The sequence below is a fragment of the Drosophila montana genome, unplaced genomic scaffold, assembly GCF_035044405.1.
Source record: "Drosophila montana isolate Dmon_TW-CO22-7 unplaced genomic scaffold, ASM3504440v1 contig_3440_1, whole genome shotgun sequence".
In the NCBI taxonomy this organism is placed as follows: domain Eukaryota; kingdom Metazoa; phylum Arthropoda; class Insecta; order Diptera; family Drosophilidae; genus Drosophila; species Drosophila montana.
This window is the reverse complement of record NW_026998325.1, coordinates 283,908-296,935: the sequence shown is the minus strand read 5'-3', so window position 1 is coordinate 296,935 and position 13,028 is coordinate 283,908. Positions and strand designations below refer to the sequence as shown.

Below are 13,028 nucleotides of genomic sequence, written 5' to 3'. Positions count from 1 at the left end.
GGTTTTCTTATTGCACTTTTAAATAACTTCTAAGAGTATAAGAAAAGAATGTAGCTTTTTGACTAAATGACTTTTGCAGCTAACATACGCTTATAAAAAATGCTTAAAATTAAACGAAAATCTTTGAAAGGGTAATTAAACGGCATAAATAATTGTTCTGCATTTTTTGCCCAGTCTCTCGTCTACACCATATACTGCCTGATGTCCTGGTCGCGCTCCCTGAGCGTATGATCTATCCAGCGCCTGTAGAACTTCACGTTCGAGTAGATGCCCAACAGTTGAGGGCCGTCGCAACGGGTCGCCCGTGCCAGCAGGCCGGCGAGCACGAAGCGATCATCGCTGCCGGAGAGAGGGCACATCAGGGGAATGGCGCCCATGTCGCTGCACACAAAGTCGTCCTTGTCGCCGCCGGTGCAGAGGAGCGTATCGTTGAGCGCAAAGCGACGGCCCAATATGGCCGGACGCAGCCTCACCGCGCACTGATCCCGCGGCAGAACGTAGAGGGGCCAACGCTTGGGCAGAGTCTCGTTCGCATTGAAGTCCGACCGCCGCCAGCCCGCCACGAAGCACTGGCTGAAGTTGTAGATGATGTGCGGAGGCGGCAGGCAGATCACCTGCACGTGCGGAGTTAGCGAGAAGGATGCCTCCGGCGCCAGCAGGAGCAGCGCCATATTGTGGCCCGCCGGCGATTGCGTGTAGTTTGGATGCAGCAACAGTTCGGCCACACTCCGCTCCTGATGCGGCAACGGCTCCAGCTGAACCGCAGCATCCCATTCGCCGGCAACCAGGCGGAGATCAGCTGCCGTCTCGCCCTGGACACAGTGAGCGGCACTTAAGACCGCGAGGGGTGTAATGAGAACACCGCTGCACAGATATCCGTCTGCTCCGTAGATGGCGACTAGCCAGGGAAATTCGCCAAAGTTGGCCTCCTGCTTTTTGTAGCCCATCGGGTTCAAGTGGAACCAGAGATCTAGGCGTCCGCCGCATTGCTTCAGATGTCCCAGATAATCGTTGTAGTCAATCTCGCTGGATGCTGAAAGCTGTAAATAAAACGTTTATATCGATTGGCCAAATTGGCCTACGGCTGGGGATCTTTACCGTTTCGTTCACGTTGCAGCACTTTTCCATATAGTGACAGTGCTGCTCGTCGAGGAGCGTGCGACTCCGGTCGGGATAGAAGTGGCCGTCCACAAAGATGCCCTCGTTGCACAGATCGTAGGAGACACAGTTCTTGTCTGGTGCACAAGATTTGTAGCCGGCGGATGTTTCCGCACTGCCGCCGATCGCAGCCGGAAAGACCAATGTCAAGAGCATGCGAATTAAAAGATCCATATTGTTGACCTATTCCTGGGCACTCGGCGTGATCTAGAACTGCGCTGTGAATTGCCCTCGGGCTTTTATAGCCTCCACCCAGACTCACAATAGGTCAGGCCCAGTTTTGATTGCGTTAAATATAGCTTAAAGTTCTAAAAATAGTCCACTGTCCAGCAATCATAGCAAACGTCTGGCAAATCAAAACAAAACCTTCTCCAACTAAAAACGGAAAGTTCTTAAGCATTATCAAGCAATTGGTCATTGGACCATATATAAATAATTCCCAATAAAAAGTTTAGAGTTATTTTAAATTAAAGTACTATAAGTATTATAAGACCTTCAGTCCTGGCTAAAGACCCTACATAAATAATTCCCAATAAAAAGTTTGGTGTTATTTTAAATGAAATACTTCAATTTATAATTTATATGTTATATTCGACTGTTTTTATGGCCGGTCCACGGAAATAATATTCGAAATCCAGTATTATAAGACCTTCAGCTGAAGTGCAAAGCCAACAAAAATGATCTGCGGGTTTATTCAAGATTCAAACCAAATCCCTGTCTTTAGAAGTAAAACTTTATATTGCTAAAACGGATCACATTATATTCTAAAACCAGTATTATAAGACATTCAGATGCAAGGCTAACAAATGTGATCTGTGGGTTTTTTCAAGATTCAAACCAAATCCCTGTCCTTATAAGTAAAACTGATTTTCACGCTCCTTGAAGCCAGCCTTTGGATCGAACCTTGCTTTAAAACATATTTTCAAAATATTATTAAAACTATTGAATTTTGATACGCACTAAATTAAATCTCTATTCAAAATTCGCACATACTTAATATGGATAGATAAATGCATTGATGCTTTGTTGCTGTGTCTTTATCAAAAGATTCTCATTTTTAAACATACCATTTTTAAAGGAAATTTCTATATTTACCTTGGTGGTTTTAATGATCAACGAGATGAGTCAAAATAGTGGTATTTTTTACCATATCTTAACCAAGTTTCGTAGGAGCTAAAAAAAATGGTGTTTATATAATATAAGAGCTTTTCAATGTTCCATACCTGTTGTTTATATTTGAAGTAAGAATTTATAACTCTATCATTTGAACAAAATAGAAGTGATCCTTCAAAAAGAGTATTCAAAATCCCGCACATCGACAGCAACTGCTTTGTCTTGTTTTTGTTTACTTTTGCAACGACATCAACACGTATCCGTATCTATTACGGAGCATTAGTTGGAGAAGGCGGTGCAAGTTGTGCGTCATATCTTAATGCACAATCGTCGCTTAAGTGCACGTAAATTGAATAAAATTTCGACAAGTTTTAATACACAAGATGTGCATAGAGCATCGCAGACAGTTGGGCAACAGCCACACATACACACATACATACATAGATAGTGTAGACAGATGACAGTTGGGGCCTCCGGGTGCATGACACGAATACGGCTGCGAATAGGTTGGTGAATGCGAATAGGTTGGTGAATGCGAATGCGAATGCGAATGCTTCCATACAGTTCGATAGACACACAACTCGAGTCTTTGCTTATTTGTTGCACTCTGAGTGCCGGCTGCTTGTTTTCACTGAGATTTACGCAACTTAAACAGATTGTCAACGGGAATTGTTGCCAAAGACAGGCGACAAGCATCGCTTGCAAGAAATGTATATTCGTCCTGGTCTTCATCGTAGTCGTGCCATCATCCTATTTAATATTATGTTCTGTTAAATCGTGTTAAATCGTGTTCAAACACTTTCGAACAGATGTTATCCGCAAGGAAATTAAATCAAACCCAAAATGCCCAACTAAATTGTGATTTATGTCGTATGTACATCATATCCAAATGTATATTTTGATTATTTGCGGTGTACATATTTCCAATTAATATGAAAATTTATTATGTGCCACTGTTTAAATCGAATCGGAAGTTTATTTTCCATGATACAGGCCATATATTTTGTAAATTGTAAAAATACAAAAAAAAAACACATTTCCATTTTATATGCAAATGCTGCGAAAAACAATGAAAAACATTTCAAATGCACACAAAAAAATTATAATTTGTTTTTTTTTGCTTGTAAAAACTTAGCTAGACGGGCTAAGTAAATATATTGACAATTAAAAACAATTTGGAAATAGAAAATATGTTCTACAGATAATAAGAAGTAAATATACATTTACTATTGTCTAAAAGTAGAGTTAAAACTGTCTTGAAGATAAACCGAGTAATATTCTTTTTAACTCATCTCAACTAACAGAATTTCGAGCTTGTTTTTTTGGGATATTTGTTGAGCGCCGCATTGAGTTAACCCGAAAAACTCTCTTTATTTAAAATTACTCAACTGCATTGCCAGTTCGCGCTCTCTGTTGTCTCGCTGTTGAGCAAAAAAAAGAAGTCCTTCTTTGTACTCAAAGAGCGCATTTCGTCGCTCAACAGCACTTTGAGTGGAGTGCAATGCAATCTTTTGAGTATTTAACTCTCTTCGATGCAGTCGGCAAAGAGAAATGAGTGCAGCTGCCGTCGCATTATGCAAATTTGATGCAATTCCAAATAACAGTTAATTTAATAAAAATGTTGACAAATTATAAGTTGGGGATTAACTAATTACGGGACTGACTGGGAGAAACCCTTTACCCTGTTTCAGCCCCAGACTTGATACGGGTATTTTTTTAATGTTAGAAGAGCTCTCCATGCCATATTATGTCAGCAAATATTCTGGATATATGTATTCGGGGAGTTTTCTTGATGCACACCCGATATGAAGATTATCCTATTATTTATTTATTTATGATCGACAAAATACATAAGAATATTAAAATTAAATGCTAAAAGCCTAATTAGAACACAAATATTTCTAATAGCATCGCCGACACGATGAAGGTATATTTTATTATTAAAAACAAAACGAGAAAGAAGTGCTATCTTCGGCACACCGAAGATTTAATACCCTTGCAGACCCAACCTTTTCAAAATGCTCATAGTGCTTTGCCCGTATCTAAGAAGCACAGGGAAAATAGTTAATGCCGAGTATGGTTAAGATATCTTGAAAAACAAAACAGGTTTCCATACAACAACTTAATTTTCGACCGATCGTTCCTATGGCAGCTATATGATATAGTTGCCCGATGTGAATAAGATTTTGCATAAGTGGAGGGAGCATAGTAAAACTAATAAATGCCGAGTTTGGTCAAGATATCTTGAAAAACAAAAAAATTCCATACAACAGCATAATTTTCGACTGATCGTTCCTATGGCAGCTATATGATATAGTTGTCCGATCTTAATAGAATTTTGCATATATATGGGGACCGTAGTAAAACTAATAAATACCGAGTTTGGTTAAGATATCTTGAAACACATAAAAATTTTCTATACAAAAACTTAATTTTCGACCGATCTTTCCTATGGCAGCTATATGATATAGTGGTCCGATCTTAATAGGATTTTGCATATATATGGGGAGCCTAGTAAAACTAATAAATACCGAGTTTGGTCAAGATATCTTGAAAAACATAAAAATGTTCCATACAAAAACTTAATTTTCGACCGATCGTTCCTATGGCAGCTATATGATATAGTTGCCCGATCTTAATAGGATTTTGCATATATATGGGGAGCGTAGTAAAACTAATAAATACAAAGTTTAGTCAAGATAACTTTATAAACAAAAATGTTTTTCATACAAGAACCTACTTTTCGACCGATCGTTCCTATGGCAGCTATATGATATAGTGGTCCGATCCAGCTGGTTTTGACATATGAGCTGCGTGCAACAGAAAGAGGGAATTCTGCAAAGTTTCATAAAGATAGCTTTAAAACTGAGAGACTAGTTCGCATAGAAACAGACAGACGGACAGACGGACAGACGGACAGACGGACATGGCTATATCAACTCGGCTGTTGATACTGATCAAGAATATATATACTTTATGGGGTCGGAGATGTCTCCTTCTATGCGTTACACATTTCACGACAAAATTATAATACCCTCTGCAAGGGTATAAAAAACGTGATTATTATTAAGCAGATAGGATAAAAAGATAGTGTTGGGAAATCACCGAACCGGTGGGGGGAAATATTTTATTGGCCCGTTACTTTTCACAGTCAATTTCGTCAGTGACATTGTTAGAGCCTGCAGCTAAGAAGGAAGATGTTGGTAGGGAAAATAGTATTCTTAAATGTAAAAATTACAAATAATATTAATTTACTATATTATTTTAGAATGTACAATAAATAGGAAAAAACAAAGAAAAAGGTGATTATTAGTAAGTAGATGGGATAAAGAGATAGTGTTGAAATTTATAGCCTATTATCTTTATTTGGCTTGTCATGCGTTTGTCGTGGCTTCAAGCGAGGTGACAAAAGAAAAAGACTGAATTCGCTGAGAGAAGATGCAGATAACATTTATGTTTTTGTATATATGTACATATATACATATATATAAGATTTTGATCTGACTGACTGACTGACTGACTGACTGACTGACAGAATGACTGACTGACTGACTGACTAAGTGACTGACTGACTGACTGACTAAGTGACTGACTAAGTGACTGACTAAGTGACTGACTAAGTGACTGACTGACGGACTGACTGACTGACTGACTGACTGACTGACTGACTGACGGACTGACTGACTGACTGACTGACTGACTGACTGACTGACTGACTGACTGACTGACTGACTGACTGACTGACTGACAAAGTGCCTGACTGACTGCCTAAGTGACTGACTGACTGACTGAATGACTGACTGACTGAGTGACTGACTGACTGACTGACTGACTGACTGACTGTCTGACTGACTGACTGACTGACTGACTAAGGCACAGCCCAAAGCGTAAGAGCTTCGAAGCTGCTACTTTTAGGAAAGCTTCCTCTTGGGTGGAAAACAAGCACTAAGACATTTTGACCTCTTACAAAATTCGACCTGCACATCAAAAGCAACTCACTGAACTTTGCAGACGAGACTTCACGAGCCTGTATGGCTAAGGTGTCAGCGTCGGGCTAAGAAGCGGAAGGTCCTGCGGCAATTATCAATTTGTACAATTTTTTATCTTTTGTTTTGTCAAAATGCATTTGGGGCAGGCCTGGAGTATTCGAGTATTCGGAGCATTCCGCCGGAGGCTTGCGGGTCGAGCACGCGGGAAAACAGAATACTAAAATTTTTAAATTGATACTAAAGAAATATAAATGTGTTTAATGAATTCAAACAGAAATGTTTTTCTTTGTTCAATTGAGACGAGACAATTTACATGAAGGAAATTTAATATGAGCAACAAGAGCAGCAAAATGAGTTCCTTAGCAACAGCAACAGATACATTTTTGGCGTTAAATGAAAAGAAGCGGGCTAAGATCTCAATAGAGCTCCTATGCTCCAGTCAGTTTAATTAGATAAACTACATAATATAGTAATGCCTGTTCATGGCTTGGCATCTAAATCTGGCAACATTATTCCTGGTTCAAATTCTTATACAAACAATCGGCCAAAAATAAAACTCCTTTAAAAGTATCTTTGAGCAACCTGTCTAAAAGGGAATTTCTTGTTCAACTTTCCGAAGATAGTTCCGTTCAATCTTATATTTGATCTCCAATATGATAATTCCTTGGGACAACTTTCACCATTAGCATCAAATTTAGGAGAGGAAAATTATCTGATATTCTTAAATTCACCTTCGACTGAAATGATTGCCAAAATACATTATATCCATTTTACTTTTATTCCATTTAAGATATGAATTCAAAATGTGTCGCATATTGAACATTTAAAAATAGTCTACAAGCAAAATATTATATGGAAACAAAATAAGCATGCTATAAATGTAAAAATATCTGATGCACATTTATTGTATTAACTATGAAAGTTGAATGCCTTATTTTCATCCACTGGACTGGGCTAACGAGAACAGAACCACTCGAAGTTCTCATAGGCAGCAAGGCTAGTGCGGCACTTCTGGGTCTGGCTCGCAGTCGCTCAATCCATTCCATTCTGCCATTCATTCAGCCATCCAGTCCAGCCCCAGCCAATTTACGCAACGTCACAGCGTATCGTTGAACAATCGCTTGGCCTTCTTGTAGTTGGGATTAATGGGTCCGGGCAGAACATGCGGCTTGAGTACGCTTTTGCCAGGCTGGCGATTCGCATCGTATGGCAGCTGTGGCGATAGCTTCAACTGTCTGTAGTAGTCACTTTTGGGATAGGCGCTGTTGCACTTCGTCATAATGCGCACCCGTTTGCTGCCGCTTTCTAATTGGGGCGATGCAAACTTATGCCGCTGTGCTGCACTTTTGGGCGTGTCCTGCGCGGCGAGTGGATTGATCAACAGCTTGTTGTTGGCCTGTTTCAGTTGCAATTTACGCGAGGGAACAAAGTAATCCTTTTCGCCAGCTTCTAATGGCTCATTCCAGCCGTTACTTGGCTTTGGAGTAGATTCAGCTGGCTCAGTTTCTGCTAACGTTGTAGACTCCTGTTCGGGTCGAGCGGCTTTTGTCTGCTCCTTCACCAGCTGCTTGGGCTGTGCCTTGAGCTGCTGATCGGTCTGGTCCTTGGACTGTTCCTTAGTCTGTTGCTTGGGCTGCTCCTTGGGCTGTTGTTTGGACTTTTGCTTGGGCTCTCCAGCTTTCTCTTTAGATTGCTGTTTTACCTTGTCTGCGCCCTGCTTACTTGTCTTGGGCTTGGGAGTTGACTCCTCGTCATTTGCGTCTGCGTCCTCGACTACCCAGGCATTGTTAATGCTTGAACGCACCTTCTCATTGCGCTGAACTTGCTTCTGGAGTTTTGGCGACAGTGCCTTGCTTATGACCTGGTCGAAGTTCTCCTCATCGACCTCTTCAAAGTTAATGGAGTTAAGAAGGCGCTTCCGCTTGGACTTGCTGAGTTTTTTGAGCTTTCGCCCGGTGCCAAAATTTGATTCCTCAAACTCATCCGCCTCAGCGATCTTCTGCTCCACGAGCTCAGACAGTGTGGTGCCTTCAGGCTTGGGCATATTACGCACACCCAATGGAAATTCACCGCCCGCATACGTCTCAAAGATGTTCAACAGCTTGCGCAGTCCCTTGCGCCGCTTGCCGTTGTATTCCTCGGTGCGGAGCAATGTCTGTAACTCGTCCAACACACAATCAGCATTGAGCGGTAGTTCGGGCATAAGCACATCCACATTTCCCGCACGTGGATCAAGGGATGTGACCTCTGGCTGTTGCTCTTCTCCTTCCTCCTCTTCTTCTTCATCGAAGCCGGAGTCCATCTTCTCGACATCGTCTATAGAGGCGCTGGGAAAACCCATTTCCTTCCATGCCTTGTACTTCTCGCTGTATTCGCGACCCAATTCACTTTGATAGAGCAAATGGTAGAGCACCCGCGTGCGGCACTGAGCCACCAGTTTGGCGTCCCGCTGTGTACCCACATAGTGTACAAAGGGGCGCAGGAAAAGATTTACCTGTTCGGCGGTGATTTCTTCATTGGCAGCCTTTGCCAGCTCTTCGAAGAACACGTCCATGTAGTGCATGGTGAGCCCACGGGATTTTGGCTGCTCTGCTAGCACCGATTGCTGCATGCTGACATTAAATGCCTGTATCAAATCCGGCGACCATTTGTTACTCTTTAGCAAACGCAGCATGTAACGTAGCATGCGACGCACAAGCATCAGAAATTTATCCATGCGCCATTGATCGATTCCGAACCACTCCTGGCACATGGTGCGCATGAAGGCGCTAAAGTAGGCCAGGCTGCAAGCAGTATTGCCGCCAAAGCTGTCTACCATTTGGGCCAGCTGTTCGGCCAGCTCCTCTTGGACCAGCGGCTTGTCCGACATCCATACGTTGTAGTATAGCCCTTTCCAAATGCGCATGAAATCATCCTCTGTGAAGGGAAAGGAGCTGACCGCCCGCAACTGAAACCACTTTCGTAACTTCCGGATCTGACGATTTCGCTTTGTTAAGTCATTGCATGCGAGTGCACGCACTATTTTCACCTCCTGTGCAATCACCAGCAGCTCTTTCGGCACTTTTGGCTGTGAAGCGCCGCCATCTTCGCTTTCATTGCCTTTGTCTATGGCAGCGACCTGGGCACTGCGCTTTATAGGCCTTTTTCTCGTGACCATAATTGATTATAATAAAAGAACAGCAACTTTTTCCAAATTGCTCTGGTATGTATTGAAAGCGGTTGCTACGAGAGAGGAGGGCGCACGTGTTGTGCGGCCTGGTATAAATCGATTAATATTTGATGCTACGCTCGCCACGTTTTCCAACACTTGTCGAGTTGCATGTGGTCAATATTGTTAACGCTAGCAGATTGCGCCCTGCCTGCTATTAGTATTTCGATTGAAATTTGTGACGTCAAGGGGAATAATATTCCCATTGAGAAATGAAATGTGAGTTTTATTTTACCGCTGCGAATTACATAGCTTTCAACTTTTTAAATGCAACACTATTTTCTGATCCTTTTAATTTATTCTTTAATTTAATATGAATCAGTAAAAGTTGCTTGCGCAGGTCGTTACTATATCACATTTTCAGGTGGAACCTTCTAGTTTCGATATTTTTGTTGTATTCATAATCAAATATATCATAAAAATAATTCGATTAAATTTGTAAAATAGTTTTAATAAAAAGATTAAAAGAAAACTCGACGATTCGTTGTTTATTCACATAAATTATATTGTAAAGATTGGTACCGGCTTTTAATACTAAATTTAAATAACGTTGCTGGGCATCACTTTTTGTCAGCTGTCATTCTAAATAGCAACTTCCACCAAATTGGCTTTAAAATTACTAAACTTTTATCTTTGAAATGCCTGTAATAACTGTAGAAAACTCCGAAGAATATCAGAAATATATTAGCGCCGATAAAACGACCGTTGCGCTATTTGGTGCCGACTGGGCCGAGCAATGTGCTCAGGTAAACGACGTGCTCAGCGAGCTGGACAGAATTGTAGGCGATAAGTTGCAATTCATTACGCTGAATGCGGAAAAATTCCCTGAGATATCAATGAAACACCAGGTAGGATTTTGTACACTGTCAATGTCAGACTAAATCGACAGACTAAAATTTCTTGCCAGATCGAGGCTGTGCCGACAGTTATATTCTTCACCAAGGGTTCCGCTGTGGACCGCGTAGATGGTGTGGATGTTGCAGCAATAAGCAGCAAGTCCAAAAAGTTAGCCGAAAATGCGAGCAGCTCTGCGTCGACAGGACAAACCCTGGAAGACCGTTTAACTGCGCTTATCAATAAGGCGCCGCTTATGATATTCATGAAGGGTGATCGGAACGCTCCGCGCTGTGGCTTCTCGAAGCAGCTTATTGCTATTGTTAACGAGACAAAGTATGTACATTTTACAGAATTATGTTCAGAATTTTTATTCGACTAAATTTTTAGTTTGCCGTATGAGACTTTTGACATACTTTCGGATGAAGAAGTTCGCCAGGGCTTGAAAACCTTCTCAGACTGGCCCACATATCCACAGGTTTATGTAAAGGGCGAACTTATCGGTGGATTGGACATCATCAAGGAACTCTTAGCCAACAACGAGCTGGAAGCGTCGCTCAAGGGCTAAGATAAATGAAATAAGGAACAAATATCGCTTCTCACAAACTAACAATGTCCAACTTTTATAAGCAAAAATAAACGAAAACATTAAATTTTTGAGCAGACAATTATTGCAATACTTTTAACAGCAAATCATTTAAATAATCTAGAACTAAAATGATTTGAAAAATGATTATCTATTCGTTTACTTATATTGTCAAGTGTATTCCAAATGTCTGTATGTGTGTTTGCTGTTGAAACATTTACGGTATGCAACACTGCTACAATGTTGCTTGGCATCACTGTCAAATGACTATCAGCTGGTACAAGCGACTTGCAATTAGTTCTAGGAGATAAAAATTGTTTAAATTTGAGATAAATTAAATATGGCTGAAGCCAATGCTGCTGCAACCACTAACGGTGAGGAAAAGAAGCTGTCTGACATATTTTTATGTGGCTGGAACCTGCTTGACGAGCTTGAGGTCACCGAGTTACCTTTCAATGGCAATGAATTTCAAGTGAGTTTAGACAAACGCAGCTAACTATACATCTGTAATAAGCAAAATATTATTTAGAATAAAGTGAAAACAGCAATGGAGTATTTTGAGCAAGCCACTGTTATTGTCAATCAAGTGAGCATGTTCAGTCCCAATGAGCTGATTGACGAGGTGTCCACGGATTCGCTGCCCTTTATGCTGTTGCCATACTTCCTGGGGAAGCTCTCCACGAAGATTAACAATCTACATAGCACAGAAGCCCTAGAGTTAGGTGAAGTCTATTTTAAAGATCATCTTCAACGCTGCCAGGAGTACGAACTCTGCGAAGCGCCCAGGAGCAAAACGGAGCAGGACAACAAAACGGATGCAGCACAGCAAAGAAGCGAACAACGCGAATTAATAGAAGCGGCATACAATCGGAATGACAAAATCGCACAGTACCGCAAGATGAAGGACATTGACGAGTATATGTCCCGCATGCGTTATGCCGTTAAGAACAAGACCGCCGATGAAGAAGTGCGACGTGAATTCTTTTTGAAGTTTTTGGAAAAGAGCATCATGGATGCCAAGCAGGAGTTGGAAAGTCTGCGCATGATGAAAGAAATGGTTAAAATGCGTCTCGGACGCATGAAGGCTGGAGAGCAGAAACAGTTGGAAAACTTTACTGCAGAGCAGCAGCCAAGAGCTCAAGACGGGCACGGGCACGGTCACGGACACAGCCATAGCCATGGTCATCATCACATAGAAACAAAGCCAAAAGCGCTACAACCATTTATTATAACACGCAATGCCACACAGAAGGCAGTTTTCGGCTTAGGCTATCCTAGTTTGCCCATAATGACCGTCGACGAGTTTTATCAGCAACGCGTAGACGAAGGTATCTTTCCCGACGACCAAAAAATGGCTAAGATAAATCAAGAAAAGGCGATTGCAGCCGCACTAGACCCCAATGAGCAGGAAGACGAAGAAAATGCAGTTGTGGAACTCCAAGTGGAGAATGATGACCCAGAGTATTTGGCGCGCATGCGACGCATGGACGAATACAAGGATGTGGTCCGTCGTGGTGATGGAAATCGTCATAATCGTAGTTAAACTACATACTCAACTAAAAATTAATCATTCATTAAAGTATTTTGTATTTTTTAAAAACAATCAATGTTTGATTCTTAATCCAAGTCAAAATTGAATGCAATTCGCCGTTTCAACTGCAAAGGCAAATGCACAAATGAAAAAATCAATAACAATTAAAGGCAGTAATAAAAAAAAATTAATGGGAGTGTTTATAATAATAACTAAGATTTTGAATATAATTTAATTTAAATAATTTTTAAGATCTTAAGAGTGGAAAATTGATGCCAATATAATCTTATTTTACTTCCCGCAGTATTGCAATTTAAAAATAACGTATTTTTCAACATATTCCTGCTATGGGATTCTGATGAATCCAAGTAGAACTTAAATATTTGAAAGCTTAGGTGACAAGTGTCACATATATGTATGTATCAAATTGTGTTGGGAATATTAGAATCTACATATATGTATGTGTACTAATGCATTTACATATATTTATGTATATATACAAAGTAATGAATGTATCTGCGATATACTTACACACATATGTATGTATGCATTTGTGTATGCACTCTTACTCCAAACGCAGACCAAGCTTACTTTCAAACTGAAATAATT

General features: G+C 40.9%; 4 protein-coding genes across 4 annotated transcripts; 2 read left to right on the top strand and 2 right to left on the bottom strand.

Annotated features, from left to right (window-relative positions):
* Positions 1-25: 25 nt before the first annotated feature.
* On the bottom strand, positions 26-1,363 carry LOC135434851 (phenoloxidase-activating factor 2). The gene is made up of 2 exons (XM_064691573.1): positions 1,099-1,363; positions 26-1,040 (listed from the first exon to the last, which is right to left on the bottom strand). Exons 1-2 carry the CDS (start codon positions 1,330-1,332, stop codon positions 183-185), a joined length of 1,092 nt encoding a protein of 363 aa, XP_064547643.1. The 5' UTR covers positions 1,333-1,363; the 3' UTR covers positions 26-182.
* A 5,656-nt stretch (positions 1,364-7,019) lies between these two features.
* On the bottom strand, positions 7,020-9,524 carry Nnp-1 (Ribosomal RNA processing protein 1 homolog Nnp-1). The gene has a single exon (XM_064691553.1). The coding sequence runs from the start codon at positions 9,415-9,417 to the stop codon at positions 7,357-7,359; it is 2,061 nt and encodes a 686-aa protein (XP_064547623.1). The 5' UTR covers positions 9,418-9,524; the 3' UTR covers positions 7,020-7,356.
* A 494-nt stretch (positions 9,525-10,018) lies between these two features.
* Grx3 (Glutaredoxin 3) lies at positions 10,019-10,955 on the top strand. Its single transcript, XM_064691555.1, has 3 exons — positions 10,019-10,316; positions 10,376-10,638; positions 10,693-10,955. The coding sequence occupies exons 1-3, from the start codon at positions 10,107-10,109 to the stop codon at positions 10,868-10,870; spliced, it is 651 nt and encodes a 216-aa protein (XP_064547625.1). The 5' UTR covers positions 10,019-10,106; the 3' UTR covers positions 10,871-10,955.
* A 189-nt stretch (positions 10,956-11,144) lies between these two features.
* Tap42 (immunoglobulin binding protein Tap42) lies at positions 11,145-12,631 on the top strand. Its single transcript, XM_064691554.1, has 2 exons — positions 11,145-11,360; positions 11,418-12,631. Exons 1-2 carry the CDS (start codon positions 11,229-11,231, stop codon positions 12,429-12,431), a joined length of 1,146 nt encoding a protein of 381 aa, XP_064547624.1. The 5' UTR covers positions 11,145-11,228; the 3' UTR covers positions 12,432-12,631.
* The last annotated feature ends 397 nt before the right edge of the window (positions 12,632-13,028 follow it).